At 38.4% G+C, this 25,066-nt stretch overlaps 1 protein-coding gene and 1 pseudogene across 1 annotated transcript in view; one reads left to right on the plus strand and one right to left on the minus strand.

Moving 5' to 3' along the window:
* Positions 1-1,300: 1,300 nt before the first annotated feature.
* Positions 1,301-2,726, plus strand: LOC110579028 (annotated as a pseudogene).
* A 19,539-nt stretch (positions 2,727-22,265) lies between these two features.
* Positions 22,266-25,066, minus strand: part of TMEM68 (transmembrane protein 68) — a 49,261-nt gene continuing 46,460 nt past the window's right edge. The window contains exon 8 of the mRNA XM_021688584.1: positions 22,266-23,782. Coding sequence (XP_021544259.1) covers positions 23,678-23,782 — 105 coding nt within the window. The 3' untranslated portion in view covers positions 22,266-23,677. The remainder of the gene's footprint in view (positions 23,783-25,066) is intronic.

Consider the following 25,066-nt stretch of genomic DNA (forward strand, 5'->3'; position numbering starts at 1 on the left):
CAATTTATGTGTAGTATTTTTTTCAAGTGGCTAAGTTGTTCAAGAATGAATACATATTAGTTTGTTTAGACCTAACTATTCAATGAGTGGGATTGTTAGGTATTTCTTTTGGACTCAATGCACCATAAAAAAATGTATTAAGATGCTAAGGGTGTCCTGACCTGGGCAAGTTTGAGAACCTCAGAGGTAACATGTTTTCTGCTACATTCAAAAGAAAATCTTGTCCTTTTCAACAAATGGTGCTGGGAAAACTGGATATCCACATGCAAAAGAATGAAGTTGGACCTGTACCTTACACAATATGCAAAAACTAACTCCAAATGGATTAAAGACCTAAAGGTAAAAACTAAAACCATAAAACCTTTAGAAGAAAACAGAGGAAAACTTCATTTGGACATTGGATTTGGCGATGATTTCTTGTATATGACTCCAAAAGCAAATACAACAAAAGAAAAATAAGATAAATTGAATTTGTTCAAAATTTAAAACTTTTGCACCTTAAAGGACACTAACATGAGAGTGAAAAGGAGACCCATAGAAAGGGAGAAAATATTTGCAAATACATCTGATAAAGGATTAATATCTAGAATACATATAGAACTCCTAAAACTCAAAACAACAAAAACAAACACCCCAATTCAAAAATGAACAAAGGACTTGTTAGACATTTCTCCAAAGAAGATATGCAAATGGCCAATAAGCACATGAAAAGATGCTCAACATCACTAATCATTCAGACAGTATAAATCAAAACCATAAGACACTACTTCATGCCCAATAGGATGGCAACTATCAAAAAAAACATAAATAGAGATGCTTAGGCGGCTCAGGTGGTTTAAGCGTCTGCCTTCGGCTCAGGTCATGATCCCAGGGTCCTGGGATTGAGCCCCACATTGGGCTCCCTGCCAAGCAGGGAGTCTGCTTCTCCCTCTCCCTCTGCCTGCCACTCCCCCTGCTTATGCATTCTCTGTCTCTGTCAAATAAATAAATAAAATCTTAAAAAAAAAAAACATAAATAGGGAGGCCTGGGTGGTTCAGTCGGTTAAGCGTCTGCTTTCAGCTCAGGTCATGATCTCAGGGTCCTGGGATCGAGTCCCGCATCGGGCTCCTTGCTCAGCAGGGGCCTGCTTCTCCCTCTGCCTGCCGTTCCCCCTGCTTGTGCTCGCTCTCTCTCTCTGACAAATAAATAAAATCTTTTTAAAAACATAAATAATTAGGCCTCCTGCTCCTCCCACCGCCGTCCTGAGTCACTGCCTGCACAGCTCCGACCGCCTGGCTCCCCGTGCTAGCCACTGATATTTGGAGTTCTTACAACATGGCAGATGTTGACAACAAAGAACAGTCTGAACTTGATCAAGATTTGGAAGATGTTGAAGAAGTAGAAGAAGAAGAAACTGGTGAAGAAACAAAAATCAAAGCGCGTCAGCTGACTGTTCAGATGATGCAAAATCCTCAGATTTTTGCAGCCCTTCAAGAAAGACTTGATGGTGGGCGCCTGGGTGGCTCAGATGGTTAAGCGTCTGCCTTCGGCTCAGGTCATGATCTCAGGGTCCTGGGATCGAGTCCCGCATCGGGCTTCCCGCTCCTTGGGAGCCTGCTTCTCCCTCTGCCTCTCTCTCTCTCTCTGTCTCTCATGAATAAATAAATAAAATCTTTAAAAAAAAAAAAAAAAAAAAAAAAAAAAAAAAAAAAAAAAAAAAAAAAGAAAGATGTAAGAAAGACTTGATGGTCTGGTAGAAACACCAACAGGATACACTGAAAGCTTGCCTAGGGTAGTTAAAAGATGAGTGAATGCTCTCAAAAATCTTCAAGTTAAATGTGCACAGATAGAAGCCAAATTCTATGAGGAAGTTCATGGTCTGAAAATATGCTGTTCTCTATCAGCCTCTATTTGATAAGCGATTTGAGATCATTAATGCAGTTTATGAACCTACGGAAGAAGAATGTGAATGGAAACCAGATGAGGAGGATGAAATTTTGGAGGAGCTGAAAGAAAAAGCCAAGATTGAAGAGGAGAAAAAGGATGAAGAAAAAGAAGACCCCAAGGGAATTCCTGAATTCTGGTTGACTGTTTTAAGAACGTTGACTTGCTCAGTGATATGGTTCAGGAACATGATGAACCTATTTTGAAGCACTTGAAAGATATTAAAGTGAAGTTCTCAGATGCTGGCCAGCCCATGAGTTTTGTCTTAGAATTTCACTTTGAACCCCATGAACATTTCACAAATGAAGTGTTGACAAAGACATATAGGATGAGGTCAGAACCAGATGATTCTGATCCCTTTTCTTTCGATGGGCCAGAAATTATGGGTTGTACAGGGTGCCAGGTAGATTGGAAAAAAGGAAAGAATGTCACTTTGAAAACCATTAAGAAGAAGCAGAAACACAAGGGATGTGGGACAGTTTGTACTGTGACCAAAACAGTTTCCAGTGACTCTTTCTTTAATTTTTTTGCCTCTCCTGAAGTTCCTGAGAGTGGAGATCTGGATGATGCTGCTGAAGCTATCCTTGCTGCAGACTTTGAAATTGGGCACTTCTTACGTGAGCGTATAATCCCAAGATCAGTGTTATACTTTACTGGAGAAACTATCGAAGATGATGATGATGATTATGATGAAGAAGGTGAAGAAGCAGATGAGGAAGGGGAAGAAGAAAGAGATGAGGAAAATGATCCAGACTATGACTCAAAGGAGGATCAAAACCCAGCAGAGTGCAAGCAGCAGTGAAGCAGGATGGTTTACCTTCTGCTCCCCTGGAAAAGATGATTTTACATCATTTGACAAGCCTATTTCAAGTTTCTTTGTCGTTATTGTTTGTTTGCTTTTTTTTGTTTTTGCAGCCTCAAATAAAAATGTCAAATATAATTTTAAAAAAATAATTATTGGCAAGGATATAGAGAAATTGGAACCTTTGGGCATTGCTGGGAGGAAAGTAAAATGGTACAAGCACCTAGAAAAAATTATCGTAGCTCCTCAAAAAAGTAAACATAATATCATGTATATAATCCACGAATTACACTTCTAGGTATACCCAAAAGTAGTGAAAGCAGAACTTGAATAGGTATTTGTACATCAGTGTTCATAGCAACATCTCGTAATAGCCAAAAGAATGAAACAACCCAAACGTCCATGGCTGGATGAATGGATAAACAAAATGCAGTGTATATACACACAGTGGAATGTTACACAGCCTGTAAAAGGAATGAAGTTCTAATACATGCTACAACATGAATAAAACTTGAAGACATTATGTGAAATGACATAAACCAGACACAAAAGAATATTGAATGATTTCACTTATATGCAGTACCTATGCAGTGAAACTCACAGAGACAGAAAGTAAAGCAGTGGTCACCAGGGGCTGGTGGGGGGGGCGGGGGGTGGAGTTTAATGGGTACAGAGTTTCAGTTTGAGATGTCTAAGAAGTTATAGAAATGGGTAGTGGTGATGGTTGCCCAACAATGTGAATTATACACTCAAGAAAGGTTCAAATGGCATGTTTTATATATGTTTCCCACAATTTTAGTTTAAAAACTTAAAAAAAAAATCATAGGATACACTATTTGACAACCATAACAGTAATAAATGATTTAGGCATCAATGGATGCTAATACTGGTGGGTGAAAATATGATGGAGAACAAAAAACTTAGAGTATCAAGGTACCTCCCTTCTATTAATTGTAGAAGGAAAACAGTGACTTTTAGAGTGGAGAAACCAGGCACCTTAACCAAGTGATCAAGTTTACTTCACCAGTATTAGAGGTAGTGGACCCTCTGGGCCTCCTGACAGCTTCACTAGGAAGAACACAACAGCACTTCATTTCAGCAGTGCTCCTGCCAAAAATGCGTAGCCTAAATCTAATGATGAGGAAATATCACGGTAAAAGATACCACAATGAAGAAGGAAATTTCCAGTTCAACTGGCTTATAACAAGGAAGATTTTTTTCTTTCACCAGGAGGCAGAATGGCCCCAGGCTTAGCTAATCTAGCATTTCAGATTTGTTTTTGTCTCTTGACATTTTTCACTCTGCCATCCTTAGCCTAGTTTAGCTCCCCTGTGGTTGCAAGAATGGCCGTGGCTCCCACGTTATGTTCCAGACGTAGCAATGGGCAACAGAGACAAGAAGCTATCTCTTCTCGTACTTCTCACTTTTAATCAGCGAGGAAAAGATTTCTTAGAAGACCCCACTATAGTTACCCTCCTGGGTCTTTGACCCAAACTGGGTCACATGCGAACCCCAAACACATCTCTGGCAAGGGGAAAGGACTGGACTATTCAGCAACTCTGTGGGTGTCTTGTGGGGAAGTGTGGCCACTCAAACCGAAGTGGGGCTCTTCGGCAAGGAAGAAACAGGAATGGCTGTTTCAGGGTGAATGGTGGACCTCCAGGGTCAAGGCCAGCTGCAACTTAGAATGTTAGATGATTCATTAATCAGGTAGGGGACCAAGAGTCACCATGGGGGAAGGTTAGGGGAGAGGAAATTGTAAATTACATCTGGAGGTCGGTAGACAGCAGTAGCAAAGACACATGAATGATGTTGTAAGCAGAAGATATAGATCTGAAAAGCGGCTCTTTTTGTTGGTTAAAATGGGCAACTAAGGGTATTGAAGTGGTAGCAGGCATGCAATGTGAAGTGCATGAAGAATCCTGTAACCCACCTTTTTCGTAAAAACTAACGTCTTTAGTGTTAGTGAGTAGGAATGGGAAATGAGAGAATACATGCTCAAATAATGGGACTTGGGTAAATGAGGAAAAATAAAGTTTTTCCAGGAGAAAATGGATGGACTATGTCTTTTATGTAATTATCTTTTTAGTGCTTTAAAAACAAAAATATTCTCTGGATTCACAATGTCCCTGTCTAGCCTAGTATAGTGCTTTATCGCCCTGAGTCTCAAGAAACCTAATCAATACCATGCTTGCCTAAATGTAAGGCCAATTAGTCTTTTTCAGTCTTAAACACACATGAAATACAACTGTTCATTTCCCAAAGTTGCTCCACACAGATTTCACAAAATCTATTTAATTGTTATCACGGAACACTTAAAAGATACCTCATTGTAGCATCCCAGGCTGGCAGTGCCAATCAATAAAAATGAACAATTCCTAGATTCAATTTGCAGAAAACTCAATACAATACATTTTACAGGGGGATTTCTTTGTTGTGTCTACATTCTAGGCTTGGTGTTGTCCCGAACGCTGATCTTTAGGGGATCAAATTCTTTCCATTTGTCAATAGAGAAAAACATTTTTGAACAGGTTCTAATTTCCTAGCTAGTAGAACTTGTTGCTTGGGATTTAAATACATTGGTGCATTTTTATAAATAAATTAAACCACCTTTTTATATGAAGTCAAACGATGTTACCACAAGAAAATGTTTTAATCTTTTCATACACTTTGCTCATGTATTCAGTGATTATGTATAACATGGCAAGTATTCTGGAAGGAAACAAGGACACAACAGTTAATGATGCAAACCATTGCTGACAATAATATATGACATGTATCCAGTGTCCAAGAGAGGTACATCTTGTTTTTTTGTTTAGTTTTGTTTTCTGTTTGTTTGTTCTTCTCAAAGAGGTCATGTGAGTTACCCAAACTATTGTAACTAAGAAGTGGAAGAGGTAACATTCAAACCCAGTTTGGATGTCTCTAGAACCCAAGTCTTAACCACAATGCTATAATGCTTCTGGCAGATAATATGTGCTAAGAAACTACAAATGTGACAAATGAAATAGAAAGGAAATCTATGGCAGCCAACATTGTGGTGTCAGAGAAGACCAAAGTGGGTATGACGTTTTAGCTGAACAAGAGTTAGCCAAGGAAAGCAAGAGGAGTTGAGGGAAATGTGCAGCTAAGCAGAGGAAAAGTGGGGGCAAGGTGCAAAGAAACCATAAAAGAAGAAACCCTGTATGGCTACAATCAATAGATGAAAGGAGGGAGAAAGGGCAAGGAGCAAGACTCTACTTGTGAACCTGGTCAACAATGCAGGACTTTAAATGCAAAGGCACTTCATCCTACCACCTCAATGTGGCTTTCCTATATTCTTCTATTTTCATGAATTTTGTCCTTTAGTTTTAATAGAATATTTCAATTTTTTAAGTTACCAATTGAATACGAATAAATTTAGTTTTCTTTCACTTTTCATATGTTAGAGATATGACTTGGGTTACTGTACAATTTTTTGAAGAAAATCATTTTTGATGATGACAAATTCCACATCTTGGTTAGAGTCCTTCACTGTGAAGATATGTTTGACTGGTTTTGAAGGGGATCCTAGCATTTTCAGCTATTTGAAAGGCACAGACCTTACGACAAGTGGGTACATTCTGCTTTATAAACATGCTTTGGCAACTGGTTGGCAGGTGGGGACCCAGCTCCGGGCAGTGGCATCTGGAACCACAGGCCAACCAAGAATCAGGTTTTGCAGCCCACAGCCAAGGCTTGCACTTTCAAGAGGTAAGTCTCTGAAGGCACTTGCTTCTAATAGACACCTGTTACATCAAAATTAAAATAATATGGATATGGGAGCAACCTTCAGCATCAATGGGAAAAAAAAAAAAAACAACTTCCTACAGAACACTCACAGCTTCTTCCTCAGCACCTGCTGCCCCGCGCCCCCAGATCTCTTAACTTTGTGGAAAGAATGGTGCTTCTTGAATCCACTAGAGCAGTCACGTGCACTGAAGAAAGCACTTCTGCAGAATTTTGGCCCTTTTAAGTTTTTTTGTACATTGCTCAGGTTTTTTCGTTAACTCATGAAACAGCTTGCCTTTGATCAACTTAAAATATTAGCAAAGGGGGGTACCACATATGAACCATGATGCTTTCATGTTATACCGACACTGTCCCCCTATTTGCCTACTTTACAAGGTTGTTAAAGGATTTTTAGAAGACACCTAAAGTGCTTTGAACAGCCCCTGGCTCGTGATGAGTGTTCAGCAGCTGTTGTCTGCTGTTATTAAATTGGGATCCTCTCTTATTTACAATGTTTAAAATGAAGCCTTCCGAGCCTTGTCAGGTTACGAGAGATTTCCCAGGCCTTGGAAGGGGGACTGGCACGACAAGGAAGGGCTAGCTGCTGGGTGATGCTGGGTAATGCTGAAGGGAGACCGAACTGAAGGGAGACAGTTACGGATGAGTCTCATTAGGGGAGCCTGACGCAGACTGAGCTGTGGGGGAGCTGGGACAAAGAGCCTGGCACCATGACAGCCCTTGTCATGTCTGGTTAGTTAGTTACAGATTATAGGATTGGCAATTTTTCATGCAACTGCTTAATCTCTATCCTGGGGGTATCACTTTTAGATGATTTTTCTCCTCTTGACTGACACAAAGGGTTCCATGCAGACCCAAAACACACCACTGTCATCTTAATTAACTTAATACTTTGTTCCCTGGGAAGGTGGATGCTTACTCCAGCAATTCTTTTGTCCTCTTTGGCATTTTGGTGAAGTTCTTACACTTCAAAATTTGTAAATAGTCATGCACTGTCATATAATATATTTACCCTTTGAAGGCTTGATGGGAATTTCTCTTCTCAGGTTCTCCATGGAATATTGGATCCCATTATGACCCCCAAAGAAGGGAGACGTGAAGAATATTGATGTTTCTCAGGTTCAGCCACACTAATTTAATTCTTGGAGTTTATCTGCAAGTCTTTCACAGAAATGAGATATTCTAACATAGATAGATGACTATCAAATGAGTTCCTGAATATCCACCAGGAAAAAGATGGTTTACCAAAGGAAAGGTGTATTTGTTGTGGAGTATTATGCACCTATTAGAAAGGATGAGTTAGGTCTTTATCTATTCATTTGGAGGGGTGTTCAAGATAGATTTTTTTCCTTTTAAAGCAGGTTTCAAGACAGTGTTTATAATCAGATCTTATGTTTGCAAAAACAGCACGCACACACACACACCACACACACACACCCCCCAGAGTACAACATTTCCATCTAGTGCGTATCCATTTGAATATGTCTTGCATGCATGAGGAAGAAGAGGAAGGTGTTCACTGCATACCAGAAGGCTGACAACACACACCTCAGAGGCTCATAGAGGTGGAGGCATGAGGGAGATCTTTTTATTTTCTTTTATGCCTTTGGACAAATTCACTCATTACAAAGAACATGCTTTACTTTTGTATTTTAGAAATCTATTAAAGAGGATTTAAACAGGAAAAATTGGGGCACCTGGGTGGCTCAGTCGTTAAGCGTCTGCCTTCGGCTCAGGTCATGTTCCCAGGGTCCTGGGATCGAGCCCCGCATCGGGCTCCCTGCTTAGCGGGAAGCCTGCTTCTCCCTCTCCCTCTCTCACTCCCCCTGCTTGTGTTCCCTCTCTCTCTGTGTCTGTCTGTCAAATAAATAAATAAAATCTTTAAAAAATAAATAAATAAACAGGAAAAGTTGTTCCAACCAAAAACAAAGTTTCCCTAGAAACCTCTATTTTGCCATGATACCTCCACTGTAAGATTAAAAACCATCCTAGAAAGGTGGGGCTGGACTCTAAATCATCTATTACTGTGTGTGTATTTCCTGATTCTTGAAAATGGCCTAACTTGGCTTGGCCTCCTGCTGAATGCCCCCAGCTCCCAAGGCAGTGCCTCCTTTCCAGGGCCTGCTTTTTATCTCTTTTTCCCCTGGCTCCCCTGATGGCAGCCTCTTCACTCACCCCATATCTCTCAATGGCCTCTTAATAACTTGCGTTGACTACCTCCAAACCTCTGGGTCCTGAATTGAGAACCGGACTTGATTCCCACCCCACTTGTTCAGTTGAAACCAGGTCAGAGTTGCACGAGACTGTGTGCCTCAGTTTATATCCTTCCCCAAAGCGATAAATCCTCTCATTTCTGGGGATTCCCTTCCTCATAGTTTCCAAATTGTGGCCCCCTCCTCCTTGAGTCTGAGGATCTGCCAGGAGAAGTAGACCAAGGCTGCAAGTCCACAGTCAAATGAGATGCTTTCCCACCTCATGATTTCATCAAGGTGACTGTAGCAAAGGGTGCTAATTTTGTTTCCTGGTGTCCTTTCTTCTTTTTCAGGAATAGGAACCTCAGTTCATAGCTGGACACTTTGCCATCAGCCTCCCTTGTGGTTAGATGTAGTTGTCTGGAGGTTCCTCAAAAAGTTGAAAGCAGAGCTACCTTACGACCCAGCAATTGCACTACTAGGTATTTACCCCAAAGATACAAATGTAGTGCTCCAAAGGGGCACCTGCACCCCAATATTTATAGCAGCAATGTCCACAATAGCCAAACTGTGGAAAGAGCCCAGATGTCCATTGACAGATGAATGGATAAAGAAGATATGGTATACATAAACAATGGAATACTATTCAGCCATCAAAAAGATGAAATATTGCCATTTGCAACGATGTGGATGGAACTAGAGGGTATTATGCTAAGCGAAATAAGTCAATCAGAGAAAGACAATTATCATATAATCTCACTCATATGTGAAATTTGAGAAACAAAACAGAGGATCATAGGGGAAGAGAGAAAAAATAAAACAAGATGAAATCAGAGAGGGAGACAACCCATAAGAGATTCTTAATCATAGGAAATAAACTGAGGGTTGCTGGAGGGGAGGGGGGGTGGAGGGTGGGGGGATGGGGTACCTGGGTGATGGACATTAAGGAGTGATGTAATGAGCACTGGGTGTTATATAACACTGATGAATCACTGACCTGTATCTCTGAAACTAATAATACTTTATATGTTAATTAATTGAATTTAAAAAAATAAATGAATAATTGCCACTTCCCCAAAATATTTTAAAATAAAATAAAAAAAAAAAAAAAAGAAGAAGAAGAAAGGAAGGCAGGGACAAGGAGCCCCCACCCTAAGGGGAAACCACCCTTAAAAGGATTACACCACTCTGGAAGGAGCCCTCCACCCTTTCCCATGTGATAGACAGATGACAAAAACTTGATTGGATGACAGGCACATGGAGGGTTAATCAGATTAAAACAGCCCACCAACAAGCCCATAAAATCCCCTAGACTTAGAAACTCCGGTGGCAACCCTCTCAGGTCCCCTCCCTCTTGGGGAGCTTCGTACTATCACTCAAGAAACTTCACAGTCACTCAATAAACTTTGTTTTGCTCTCCACCCCCCACCCCCCAAAAAGATGTAGTTGTCTGAGTAAGTGTTGGGTGTTGAGATGTAAACTAAAGTACTATGTGAAGAATTCCAGGAACTCCCTTAGAGGGAGGGGGGCAGAGCTGTTTTCTGCCCACCCTCCTTTCTGTGGTCTGGACCACAATAGGAGCCTAGACCTTGAACCACGTCATGGACCATGACCCAACTCGGGGGCAGCAGGAGATAATGATGGAAAGGTCCAGGGCACAGATTTCCTTTAAGTGAAAGAAAGATAACCTTCCAATGTTTTGAAGCCACTGTTACTTGGGGTTTTCTGTCACATGCAGACAAACTCATCCTAACTCATACATTGAGGTTCCAAATTCTATAGTGATTGATTGCTGCTTTACTCACTGTATAAGTTTTTAATCAGCAGGTAGTTGTTAAGCATCTATTATGTGCCCAAGCATCGCTCTATGCTCTGAAGGACACAAAGAAAGTAGAAAAAGAGAGTCACAGTCCTGAAGAGGTTTATATCCTACTTAGGCAGCTAAGATGGAAATAAAACAATGAAAGGGCAGGGAAAGCTAGCACTATATTTAATTAACTTATGTGAAAGTGGTTGAAAGTCCGAGAGGAGTTGTTTTTTTTTTTAAAGATTTTATTTATTTATGAGAGACAGAAAGAGAGAGAGCGTGCGCATGCACGAGCAGGGGGGCACACAAGCAGGGGGAACGGCAGGCAGAGGGAGAAGCAGGCTCCCCTCTGAGCAATGAGCCCGATGCAGGACTGGATCCTAGGACCTGGGATCATGACCTGGGCCAAAGGCAGACGCTTAACCAACTGAGCCCCCAGGAGCCCCCCAAGAGGAGTTTAGAGGAATGGAAATTTGGAAGAATGACAGTAGTCTTCATTTTGTCAGAATGGATTATTTTCTTTCTTTTTTTTATTATTTATTTAAACTCAATTCAGTTAACATATACTGTATTATTAGTTTCAGGGATAGAATTTAGTGATTCATCAGTTGCATATAATCCCCAGTTCTCATTCCATCAAGTGCCCTCCTTAATGCCCATCACCCACTTACCTCATCCCCCCACCCACTTCCCCTCCAGCAACCCTCAGTTTGTTTCCTAGAGTTCAGCATTGCTTATGGTTTGCCTCCCTCTCTATTTTTGTCTTACTTTATTTTTCCTTCCCTTCCCCTATGTTCATCTGTTTTGTTTCTTAAATTCCACATATGAGTAAAATCATATGGTATTTGTCTTTCTCTGACTGACTTATTTTGCTTAGCATAATACCCTCTAGTTCCATCCACGTTGTTGCAAATGTCAAGATTTCAATTTTTGTGATGGCTGAGTAATATTCCATTGTGCGTGTGTATATATACACCACATCTTCTTTATCCATTCATCTGTCAATGGACATCTGGGTTCGTTCCATAGTTTGGCTACTGTGGACATTGCTGCTATAAAAATTGGGGTGCATGTGTCCCTTTGAATCACTACGTTTATTTTCAATGAGGAATGCCTATAAATTCTGTTGTTAAATGTTGTTGTTAAATGAGTTAAGTGATTTCTCTAAAGGCTTGTTATGCCTCATTCAATACTTCAGGTTAGACTTTTAAAATAAATGAAGAAGTGCTAGAATAATAAAATCACTAACAGAATGCAGAATTATTGCTCAAATGATGAGAGATGACTCGAGATGATCATTGGACAGAAGACAATTTTTGGTTAGTTCTTCTAAGTCTGCTAATGTGTTTCAGTTTCCCAATGGCAATGTGATGAGGACTGGGAAAGCACAAGTCTTCTTGGAATTCCTACCACTGGTGCTCACACTGGACTGCCTATCCCTATTCCAGCCAGTTCATAATATCATGATCTGCATGATATTACTAAAACCCCAAATTTCTCCATGCCTCTGACTTTTGTACCAGAAGCATAGATTTATAAATCATTGCTGCTCAGATTTATAAATGTATAGCTTCAAAACTATCTGCTCTGGAAGATTGGATTTGTTTAGAATCTCTGTTAGGAGTAAGAGACAAACTCCCTACTTCTTCCCCAGATTTTCAGAATGGGTCAGTTATGGAAATGAGCCTTCCACCCATCACATTCAGTAGTTGTGGACAGAGTAAGTCCACTAAGAGTTGTTTTCTTAAAATCCATGTCTTGCTTTTAGCCCAGATCCTCTAGAAAGCAGAGCTGGGGGCAAGGATTAAGATGCTAATATTTTATTTAGGAAATGCAAGCCGAGGGCATCAATGGTAAAGTAAAAAGAGAGGTAAGGCAGGCAGAACTGTGACACAGCATAATGGGATGTGTTAGCATGACTGCTCGAGCTGTTTTTCATTCAGTGACAACAAAAAACAGCAGGTTGCTCTGCAGTATGTTTATTCACCACATACCATCTTCCAGAAGGGTTGTAAAGAGGGACTGCATCTCAGAGTAGTCCACTGCAGAGAGAAAGGAAGGGAATGCACAGGCCTAACTTCCACTCATCGCTTGGCTCCCCCTCACTGGTACTCACCACAAGGGGAGCTAATTCCCTCACGTGCCCAGGTAGTATCATCCAGCCCATTGGCAGCCGCTCGGAAAGGCAAATATCATATTCTTCTGTGTAAAGTGTTAACAAAGTCCAAAACTGGAAGGCCAACATGGTGCAGGGAGTGGGCCAACCAAGGAATCGAGAAAGAGGAGGAAGTCAAGAGAGTCTGAGAAGGAGGGCAAGGTTTCAAATTTATTATATAGCCACATGCCAACTGGGTATGCTTCCAAAATTTCTTTACTATTGGCCAGCTTTTTTTGTTTGTTTTTAAAAATTATGATGTAATTTTGGTTATGACATTTTTGATACAGTAAACAAGGGAACAAAGGCTCACCAAATGATAGGCATTAGCTAACATATCTGGGCAGTGTGAGAAGTTCTGGTCAAGATAATGCTGTAAGGTCAAGCTTTATGTTTCTGCCTCAGTTCCAAACAAAGTAGTAATAGAGGTTATAAGTAAGACAAATTCATCCTCTATGGGACTAGAAGTAGAAGAAATACAGTCATCCCTAATGAACCTTAGGGAAAAAAAATTACTAAAGGAAATCTGTAATTTGTTTTGTTGTTGTTGCTGTTTTTTAGAGAGAGAGAGAGTGCACAAGTGGGGGTAGAGGGAGGGGGAGAGAGAGAATCCCAAGCCGACTCCACGCCCTGCATGGAGACTGACATGGCGCTCAATCCCACGACCCATGAGATCATGAGCTGAAATCAAGAGTTGGACGCTTAATCCACTGAGCCACCCAGGTGCCCCAGGAACTCTGTAGTATTTGTAGCAAACATTTGTGATTTTTGTTTTGTTTGGGCTACCTAGAAGCTAAACACATTTCCTACTTTGGAGAAAACCAAATTTGTAGGAATAGGATGCTCCCAGTAGGGTAGCTAATGTGAAGGGACAGTTATAATTTCTTCTCAGCTCGTTCACAACTAAGGCATGGTTGCATGTCCTGACTTAGCCAATTAGATGCTTCTGCCTAGAGAGTTGAATCTTGAGAGATAATGTAAAAGTGATGAGGCAGAGATTATTCCTGACATGGGTGGTAGAGACAAGGAACCTGGGACACAGAGCCAGAGCTCAAGAGCAAGGGTGTCATAAGTTTGTTCCATTGGTGACTGTGCATCTTTGAAGCCCAAAAATGTAGACTTTCCATTGATCACGCAAGCTAACAAACATCCTTACAAAAACGGTTCTTCTGCTTGAGTTAACCAGAATTAGTTTCTGTTGTTTGCAACCAAGAACCCTGACAGAGCCAAAAGAGAGAGAGAGCAGGGAGCCTGGTTGGCTCAGTCGTTAAGTGTCTGCCTTCGGCTCAGGTCATGGTCCCAGGGTCCTGGGATAGAGCCCCGCATCGGGCTCCCTGCTTCTCCCTCTCCCACTCCCCCTGCTTGTGTTCTTACTCTCGCTGTGTCTCTCTGTCAAATAAATAAGTAAAATATTTTTTAAAAAGAGAGAGAACCTGGAAGGAAGTAGCATGGCTCAAGAAACTCTCATAAATATAAATATGCCTGGAGTGACACCTGGCTTCCCCATACATTCTCAATTCCATCAGTAAGCCTCAGAGGGGAGCTGTGTGCACTCAGACTAAATGTGTTTTTTGTCACCTGCAGTCAAAGGCCAACACGTTGGAATATGAGCATGCAAAGAAGACAGAGGCAAGGGCAATATGATGACAGAGATGAAGATCAGAGCCACGTGGCCACAAGCCAAGGAAGCTGGCAACCATGAAAAACTAAAAGAGGCAAGGAAAGGATTCTTCCTTTGTGTGGCCTTGCTGACACCTTGATTTTGGACTTCTGGCCTTTAGAATTGTGAGAGAATCAATTTCCCTTGTTTTAAGCCACCGAGTTTGTGGTAATTTGTTACAGAAATCCTATGAAACTAATACACACAGCAATTTCACTCCTAGGTATTTATCTAAGTGAAATGAGAACCTATGTTCACCTAAGACTTGTACAAAAATATTTATATGCAGTTTTATTTGCAATAGCCAGAAATCGGAAAAAACCCAATGTCCCTCGAAAAAGGAACCATTGTGCACCGTTGGTAGGGATGTAAACTGATGCAGCCCTGTGGAAGACACTATGGGCGTGCCTTCAAAAATTCAAAATTAAACTACCATATGATCCAGCTATTCCACTTCTGGATATCTATCTGAGTAAAACAAAAATACTAACTCAAAAAGATATCTGCAGCCTGGTGTACATTGCAGCATTATTTATAGTAGCCAAAATATGTAAACAACATAACTGCCCTTTGATGGATGAATGGATAAAGATATGGTGTGTGTGTGTGTGTATGTGTGTGTAATATTACTCAGTCATAAAAAATAATAAAATCTTGCCATTTGGGACAATATGGATGGACCTGAGGGCATTATGCTAAGTGAAATTAGAGAAAGAGAAATACCCTAAGATCTCATTTTTATGTGTAATTTAAAAAACAAAAAACAAACCAAACCAAGTACATAGCTACAGAGAACAGATTGGTGGTTTCCAGAGGCAGGGGTAAGGGGTGGGCAAAATGGGTAAAGGGAGTCAGAGGGTGCAAACTTCTGATTGTAAAATAAATAAACCCTGGGGATGCAATGTACAGCATGTTAACTAGAATTAACAATACTGTACTGCATATTTAAAAGTTTCTAAGAGGGCAAATCTTTCAAGTTCTCATAAAAGAAAGGAGGGAGGGAGGGAGGGAGGAAGGGAGGAAAGAAGGAAGGAAGGAAGGGAAAGGAAAAAGAAAGAAAGAAAGAGAAAGAGAGAAAGAAAGAAAGAAAAGAAAGAGAGAAAGGGAGAAAGAGATTTGAAAAAAAAAAAAAAAAAGGAATTCATCAAATATCCAGCTCAAAGGATAGAGTTAAACAAGTATCAACAAATTGCAGGAGACTTGGGATAAAATGAAACTACCAGAGAGAAAAACGGGTCCCACAGAAAACATTTACAACCAAAATGCCATGAACTATCTTATAGGAGCAACAATAGATACTAGAAGATAATAGGAAATGATTCAAAAATCCTGAGAATGGAGGCGCCTGGGTGGCCCAGTCAGTTAAGTGTCTGACTCGATCTCAGCTCAGGTCTTTATCTCAGGGTTGTGAACTCAAGTCTCACATTAAAAAAAAAAAAAATCTGAGAATGATTTCCATCATAGAATTCTACCCCCGAAGCTGCTCAAAAGCTTAAACATGTGTGTCTCACGCAACCTTTCTCAGGAAACTACTGGAGGATGTGTCCCACCAAAAGTGGGCTTAAGCCAAGAAAAAGGAAGAATGGGATCCAGAAAGCAGGAATCCAAAAGAGAGAAGTCAGAAGACTTGCTAGGATGCCATAGCCGGGTCAGAGAGAAACTATGCGAGACCTCAGCAGACAGAGAGTGCAGCAAATAGCCTGGCTGGTGTGCTTCACCATAAAACTGTTTCGACTGGTTTTAACAGCTTTGTAGAACACTTCAGGGAGGAACTGTTAGGGCCCATGGAAAACTAACCGAACAGAAAGTGAGATAATTACTAATTCAGCAGGGGAAGTGAGAAGGCTGTTCAAAAAAGGAAATTTAATCATAATACACTATCTGGCTAAGCTGTAAACATATTTGCATAGTTGCAAATCACACCGGATACTAATTTCATCCCGTTGTTTTAACTCTATTAGAAGAATGGGAATAGGAGAGGTATGGGAAGCAGTGGATGTAAATGAATTAAATCACTAGTTTCTTGGTAGGAAATCCATAGGAAAATCAGCAGATAAATCTAGAAGTCGTGGTATATGAGCATGTTATTTGGAAGTAATTACCAAAAGAAGCTAGAAGAACTGAAAGTGTTTGTGTCTAGAGTAGGAGATAGGGGGTGGGGGAAAAGAGAGGATAGACGACTGCTACTTTTCCTTGTAAGTTTTATTTAGCACATGTACTACTTTGATATAAATGAAAATTAGATTTTAAAAAATAGGAGTGTATTTTGACTTCCACAATTTAATAGATACCTAGACCAAGCCCAATTTCAATGGCAGAAAATTACAGAGCTTTTATTATATATATTTTGTTGAGAATCCTTTTTTTCCTTTATTGATCAGAATAAGCCAAAGACAGTTTTGTGTTACAGAATTTTTGAGGAGAGGCAAACAATAATACATAGCCTTTTGAGAAAAATAGTGTCTTCTGATTTAGATTTATAGAGTTTAGGGTCATTTTTTATTTGTATAAGATAATATTTAGACAGCCAAATTTTAAAAGTGAGAGTTTCTGCTTGGAATTTGATTTTGTCCACCAGTTGATGAATGTGTTCTTTTACCTATAAAACAATAGTCTTGAATGGGGAAATAATGTTAAATGTGGAATTTAAATAAAGGTTTTGAATAAATAATGAGTACTTGGTTTTCAGTACTGCTGGATGATGGCACATATTAGAGAAGAGGTAAGAATGGGACAAATAAATAGCTTCTGTAGGGTAAATTAAATGGGATGAACGAGACAGAACAAATGTTTCACAGATACTGAATTATGATCATAAAGCCACCCAGAATTCAAATTAATCCTAATACCACAAACCAGCCTGATGTTTAGAAATCAACAGACAGGGCACCTGGGTCGCTCAGTCGTTAAGCGTCTGCCTTCGGCGCAGGTCATGATCTCAGGGTCCTGGGATCGAGCCCCGCGTCGGGCTCCCTGCTCGGCGGGAGGCCTGCTTCTCCCTCTCCCACTCCCCCTGCTTGTGTTCCCTCTCTTACTGTGTCTCTCTCTGTCAAATAAATAAAATCTTTAAAAAACAAAAAATCAACAAACAACATGGAAGAGATATGAGTCACATCTATTCTTTCATCTTTGAACATGAAAAATAATCATAGAAAGACAAAAATGCACACTTTCACCACATGTATTCAGCATAGTCAGAAGTTTTAATCAGAGCAATTAGGCAAGAAATAACAGATATCCAGATTGGAAAGGAGGATGCAAAATTATCAGTTTGCAGATGACATGAATTTATATACAGATAACTGTTAAGATTCCACCAAAAAAGGGGCACCTGGATGGCTCAGTCGGTTAAGCATCTGCCTTTGGCTCAGGTCAGGATCCCAGGTCCTGGGATTGAGTCCCATGTCTGGCTCCTTGCTCAGCGGCGAGTCTGCTTCTCCCTCTGCCTGCCACTCCCCCCTGTTTGTGCATGCTCTCTCTCTCTGACAAATAAATAAAATCTTAAAAAAAAAAAAAAAAAGATTCCTCCAAAAAAACCTGTTAAATAGATGAATTCAGCAAAGTTGATGAAACAAAATTAACACACAGAAAGTACTTGCATTTCTATACATTAACAGTGAACATTGAAAAGTAAATTAAGAAAGCAATTGTTTAATAGAATGAAAGAGAATAAAATGCAAAGACTCGAACACTCAAAACTATAAAACATTGCTCAAAGAAATCTAAGATGATATAAATAAATGGAAAGTATCCTGTTCGTTGGATACTTAATGCTGTGAAGATGACAGTACTACCCAAAACAATGTATGGATTAAATACAATCTTTATCAAAATCCCAATAGTTTTTTTTTCACAAACAGGAAAACCCATCCTAAAATTCATATGGAATCTCAAGGGACTCTAGATAACCAAAACAATCTTTAAAAAGAACAAAGAGGACTCAAACTTCTAGATTTCAAAACTTACGACAAAGTTAATCAAAACAGTGGTACTGGCATATGGACATATACGCCAATGGAACAGAATAAATAGTCCAGAAATAAAGACTTGCATTTACAATCATTTGATTTTTGAGAAGGGTGCCAAGACCACACATGAAAAGGACAGTCTTTTCAACAAATGGTTCTGGAAAACTGGACATCCACATGCAAATGTATAAATTTTATACCAGACACAAAAATTAACTTAAGATGGATCAAAGACCTAAACTTAAGAACTAAAATCATAAAACTGTTAGAAGAAAAAATAGGGGGAAAGATTCATATTGGATTTGGCAATGATTTCTTGGATATGACACCGAAAGCAAATACAACAAAAGAAAAAGTAGATAAATTAGATCTCAACAAAAAAATTTTTTAAAGATTTATTAGCCATTCTAGAGAGTGGGGGAGGGGCAGAGGGACAGGGTGAAAGAGAAGCCCAAGCAGACTCCCTGCTGAGTGGGGAGCCCAATGTGGGGCCCGATCCCATGACCCCAAGATCATGACCTGAGCCAAAATCAAGAGCCAGAGGCTCAAATGACTGAACCCAGGAGCCCCTAGATCTCAACAAAATTAAAAACTTTTGTTCAACAAAGGACACTATCAAGAGAGTAAAAACACAACCCACAGAATGGGATCAACACAAATCATATAACCGATAAGGGATTAATATCCAGAATATATAAAGAACTCTTAAAACAAAAACAGAACTTGAATAGACATTTCTCCAAAGACAATATGCAAAAGGCAAACAAGCACGTGAAAAGATATTAAATCATGTCATTAGGGAAATGCAAATCAAAACCACAATAAGATACCACTTCATACCCATTAGGATCAAAAAAATTGAAAATAACAAGTGTTGATGAGGATATGGGCAAAATGGAATCCGGGTACACTGCTGTCAGGAATGTAAAATGGTAGTCTGTGGAAATTAGTTTGGTAGTTCCTCAAAAAGTTAAACATGGAATTACCATGATCCAGCAATTCCATTCCTAGGTATGTATCAAAAAGAATTGAAAGCAGGAACTCAGATACTTGTACAACAATGTTCATAGCAACATTATTCACAACTGCCAAAGGGTAGAAACAACACTTTGGATAAACAAAATGTGCTATATACATACAATGGAATATTTTGCAGCCATAAAAAGGAACGAAATTCTGATACATGCTTTATGAATGAAATTTGAAAACATTATTGTGGTGTAATAAAATATATATGTATTTGGTCTTTGTTCCTAGCTCCTGGTGCTGAGCTCCTAAAATCCTGGTAAATTCCTGAGTGATAGGAATACCTGTTTTATGCTAATGACTCCTACTTGGGTATGGTGGGGAAAGGCTAGATAGCTTCAGGATGGGGCTAGTTATCAGGAAAACTATGTGATTAGAGGGTTAGAACTTTCAGCCCCATCCCCAATCTCCAGGGAGGAGAGAGGTCAACCAATGATGCCAAGATAAGCTTTGGGGGAGCCTTCTGGATTGGTGAACACATCATATGCTGGGAAGGTGGTACACCCAGAGAGAACATGGAAGCTTTGACAGACCCCCTACTCCCATACCTTGCCCTCTTCCATTTGGTTGTTCCTGAGTTGTATCCTTTATAATAAAATTGTAAGTATGGCTTTTTCCTGAGTTCTGTGAGTTGTGCTACTAATTATCCAACCTGAGAGGGGGAGGATGGGAGGAAGTCACGGAAACCTCCAAATCTGTAGTAGGCCAGACAGAGGCAGAAGTGGGGGTAGCCTGGAGGCCCTATTTGCAACTGGCACCTGAATGGGGACAACCTTATGGGACTGAGGCCTTACCTTATAGGGTCTGTGTTAACTCCCTCCAATAGTTAGTGTCAGAATTGAATGGAAGTATAGGAAACCCAGTTGATGTCAGAGATTGGAGAATTGGCAACGGAACTATGTTATCTGGAGTCAAAGAAGACACCAAATAATTTTGCTAAGTGAAATAAGCCAGACACGAAAGAATAAATATTTTGATTCCACTTATATAAAATACAGAGATTGGGCAAATTCATAGAGACAGAAAGTAGAAAAGATGTTACCAAGGGCTGGGGAAAGCAGGGAATGGAGAGTTATTATTTAAAGGCTACAGAATTGCTGTTTGGGATGATGAAATAGTTCTGGAAATGAGTAGTAGTGATGGCTCTACAATACTGTAAATGTATTTAATGCCAATGAATTATATACCTAAAAAGGGCTAAAATGATAAATTTTGTTATGTACATTTTACAATAAAAAGGTAACAAAAATATATTTTAAAAATAGTAATCAGATACAAATACAAAAACATATCCCACCTACCCTTGTAAATATTATTTCCAAGGTTCATAAATGCTATAAACTTCAGAGGGTCTCATATTTAAATTACTTAAAATTGTAAGTATATTCCTTTGAACAAAATATGAATCTCAGAGTCCACAATGATAACATCAAGTAGGTGGGGAGAGCAGAAATTGGAAAATTCTTTCTTATAGTAGAATGCTGACTAATAAATGTAGAATAGAGTTAGAAAATCACACTTTTGAAAACCTCATAGTAGTAATTATTTCAGGAAATAGTCAACTCAAGGATGCTAAAACTGGAAAGTGAAAGTTTGATGAGAAACAGATATTTACATAGTCTCAAAGTATCTCTCCATAAACTTAATACAAAGGAAAAATTTACAAGGAAGAAACCTGGTGGGCACCATTTTAACCACATGATCAAAGTTACTACCATTGCTAATGACAAAAACCAACATTATGTGCTTCCTGACGTGAAACACTTGAAAGAGCACAGCATCATTTATGTAGTATTTCTGGAAAAATGCATAACCTGAATCAAATCATGCAAAAACAGAGTGAAGGGTATCTACAAAACAGTCTGTCTTTTCCAAAAATGTCAGTATCGTTAAAGACAAAGGGCTAGGGAATCATTCCAGATTAAAGGTGACTAAAGAGATACGAAAACTAAATGCAATATGTGATCCTGCTGTGAACCATGCATCAAGAAGAGAAACTGATATAAAGGATATTGAGACAACTGGTGAAATTTAAATCTGGACTTAAGATTGGATAATACTAGATATCAATGATAAATGTCCTAATTTGGATCATTGCTCTGTGGTGCTATGAATGGATGGCCTTATAATCAAGGGTAAAGGTAAGGGGCATGGTATCTGCAATTTACTATCAGTTGATTCAGAAGAAAACATTTTTAAAAAGAAGAAAAAATTATTTATAAATTTATATATACATATATATATAGAGAGAGACGGGAGGGGTGAGTGAAGAGAACAAATGTGACATAACAATTAGTCAATCTGGGTGAAGAGTATATGGGAGTACTGTATACTACTATTGCAATTTTTCTGTAAATTTGATATTGTTTCAAAGTTAAAGTTTTTTTTTTTTTTAAAGGATATGAAAGACTTGCCACAGAGGTATGCCATGTTCATGCTTCTGGAGAGTCCCTAGCTTTCATCAGACTTGTGAACACTCCCTTCAAAAAGGGTTAAGTTCATGAATAAATAAATTTAAAAAAAAAAAAAAGGGTTAAGAACATCCCCTTTTCATTATTACTTGCATTTCTATATTTGACCATATTCCCTCATTCTTCTAAATGGCACTTAAATTCAAATAGCAAAGATAAAGATCTTGCATTGAGCGAGACAGGATGGCTTCTAGTTAGTCTGAGTATCAGAAAACAAAAGATTTTAAGTAAAGCAGTAAAACTTAAATACTGTAAAAAATAATAGCTTTTGCTACATTAGCAATGAATATTATTCTTTCTTCCATTTTTAAAAACCAATCGTTGCCCCAAAACATTATTCTCATTTGTTTTATAATCATTTATTCATTCATTGTGGAAATATTTATTGATTTCAAACAAACACTGTTCACTGCTAGAGGGGGGAAAAAAGCTGCAAATAATCACTAATTGACTCTTTTCATTGCAATTGAAATTAAAATATATTTATTACATTAGAAAGTGAAGTTTACTCTCTGTGGCTGAGATAGATGAATATGATTGTGGGTGAAAAATGAATAAACAGTAAAACAAAAAAACAGTTTAAAATAAGAAAATCACATATGCAATTTCACAAGAAAATGAATTGCAATTCACCTTTACTTTTATTTTATGTTGCTTAATTCTATATACATTACACATATACATATATACTTGTTATACAAAAATGTATACAAAAATCCAAGTAATTTAATATCTAAAAAAGGAAGAGGGAGATACTGCATTTGATTTCTGGTACTCTTCCATTTAAATACTTTTAAAATTCAGATTTCAAGGAGACAAATTGAAAGCCATTAATTTTTCAGAAAGCTTTGTGTTCACATAAATTTATCCTTCAAGTATATTTTTATTGAAACAATAAACCATTTGACTGGTTGCAAAGTCAAACTGAATAAGCCATGGTACTGAGCAAAAGCAGAACTTTCTTTAGCTCTGCTTTTATCAGCCTAGAATCAACTTCTAACATACGAAATGCAGAGCACAACAGTGATTTTTAACCTTATACTATTAAATGCCATATTACATAGCTGACAATGCATAGCACACCCTATATGGTGTGTCTACAGATTCTTGTTAAAAAATATAATACTAAAAATAATAATAATTATTAGAAATTTTGCTGTTCCTAATCTCTTTTTTATTCAATTTGAAAAACAGTGTATCTTTTCCATTGTGCTTGGCAACTTGACATCATACCTAAATAAATAATTTAAACATCGTGTGGACCAAATATATACATAAACTTTTAAAAATTCTTGGTATTGTTTAATTCAGTTATAATTTCAGTTCTATAGTTATCAATCAGGGCAAATATAAAGAATTTAAAATTTAAAAAAAGAATTTAAAATAATATTCCTCAACAATGTGTTAGCATGTTTTTACAGAGTGAATTGCTGAGGCATAAAAACATTACATGATTCGCCCAAGGTCATGAAAGGAGTAAGAGGTGGATGAAAGAGTATTTCTTCTCTAACTTCAGTGTCTGTACTGAATTATGCCATCCTGCAAAATTAGCTCAGTGCAACAGATGCAGAAATTAGATGCAATATTTTAGGAATGTTTGTTTAACCTAAACTGCGATTATTAATGAACTTAACTTTTAAAATCTATATGTTTATTATACATCATCAGGAATTTATAAAAAGAAACATGATCATTTTCTGAATTATTAGGCATGTAATGAGTTACTGTTTAAATGTGACACAATTGATTGCAAAAACAAAATCAACAATACAATTTTAAACAAACAAGTTCAGTCTAGGATGCTTATTAACATTTTTTTTTAAATAGTAATTATAGAACGTACAAAATTTAGAGGACAGTACCACAGACACAAACATACTAATATAAATGGATTAAATCGTCTTCTAGTTGGTCTTTTGTTTTTTATGAAAACGTTCTAACAAAGCGCTCATAATGTTTCCCGGTATTCTTTGGTGCTTATCAATCAAAGCTTGAACAGCATTCTTTGTCTATTAAGAAAACAAAAGAAAAGCCATTATTCTTTTAGTTCTCAAAATAGATCATTTATGTTGTAAAGATTTTAATATACTACTTTCAAAAAAGTCCTTCTTAATTTAGCACCCATCTCTCCTCAAAATTAGTGACTTCCTTCTCAGCACACCCACAGTGTAGTGTAGTCCTCATACTGATTTTATTATGCTGGAAGTACAGTTAATGTTACATGGCTATTTTCTACACCAGACTGTAAGTTCCTTAAGACATAGCTTTGTATTTCTCCAGCACCGAGCACAGCAATGCTTTGCATACAATAAACACTACAAGGAACTGAAGGAGAAAAATCAGAAGAAAAAAAGTAGTAGGAAATTTTCTAGTGGAAGTTTTACTCCTTTCTATTCATGAATAAACTTTTGTGTATTTTTCTTTCATCACTACACACCCAAACAACTACAGCAGGCAGTGCAAGAGGACAAAGTGAGGAAAACTATGAATGAGCTAATATACTTTTTAGTTCATTAGGTCAATTTCTAGAGAGTTTAACAGGAATTTAAATTAGGTCACAGCAATGGAAAAGTCTATTAAGATATAATAAGAAATCTCCCAAAACTATTTGTTTCCCATTCAATTCACGACATATTTCAATAATTTTTACTTTTAGATCAGTTTGTGGCTATCTAAAAAAATTTCTGTGCATGCACATAATGCATGTGTGTACCCACATACACACTTCCTTTCAGATGCTAGCCTTTCAATAGCCTTCTTTTTGTAAATCTTGGACCTTCATCTTTTTTTTAAGTTTTTAGTTAAATTCCAGTTAGTTAACATACAGTGTAATGTTAATTTCAGGTGTACAATTTAGTGAATCACCACTTCCATACATTACCCGGTGCTCATCAGAAGTGCCCTCCTTAATCTCCATCAACTATCTCACCCATCCCTCCACTCACCTCCCTTCCAGTAATGATCCATTAGTTCTCTATAGTGAAGAGTCTGAGCTGCATCTCTTTTAAAATATAATTAATAAACCCTAGCCCAAAGATGTATTTTAAAAATATGCCTCTCTAGGGGCGCCTGGGTGGCTCAGTCGTTAAGTGTCTGCCTTCGGCTCAGGTCATGATCCCAGAATCCTGGGATCGAGCGCTGCATCAAGCTCCCTGCTCGGCGGGAAGCCTGCTTCTCCCTCTCCCACTCCCCCTGCTTGTGTTCCCTCTCTCACTGTCTCTCAAATAAATAAATAAAATCTTTATTTTAAAAAGTATACCTCTCTAAAGCACAAGTTTTCACATTTATGAAAG

The sequence above is a fragment of the Neomonachus schauinslandi genome, chromosome 4, assembly GCF_002201575.2.
Source record: "Neomonachus schauinslandi chromosome 4, ASM220157v2, whole genome shotgun sequence".
Lineage (NCBI taxonomy): Eukaryota > Metazoa > Chordata > Mammalia > Carnivora > Phocidae > Neomonachus > Neomonachus schauinslandi.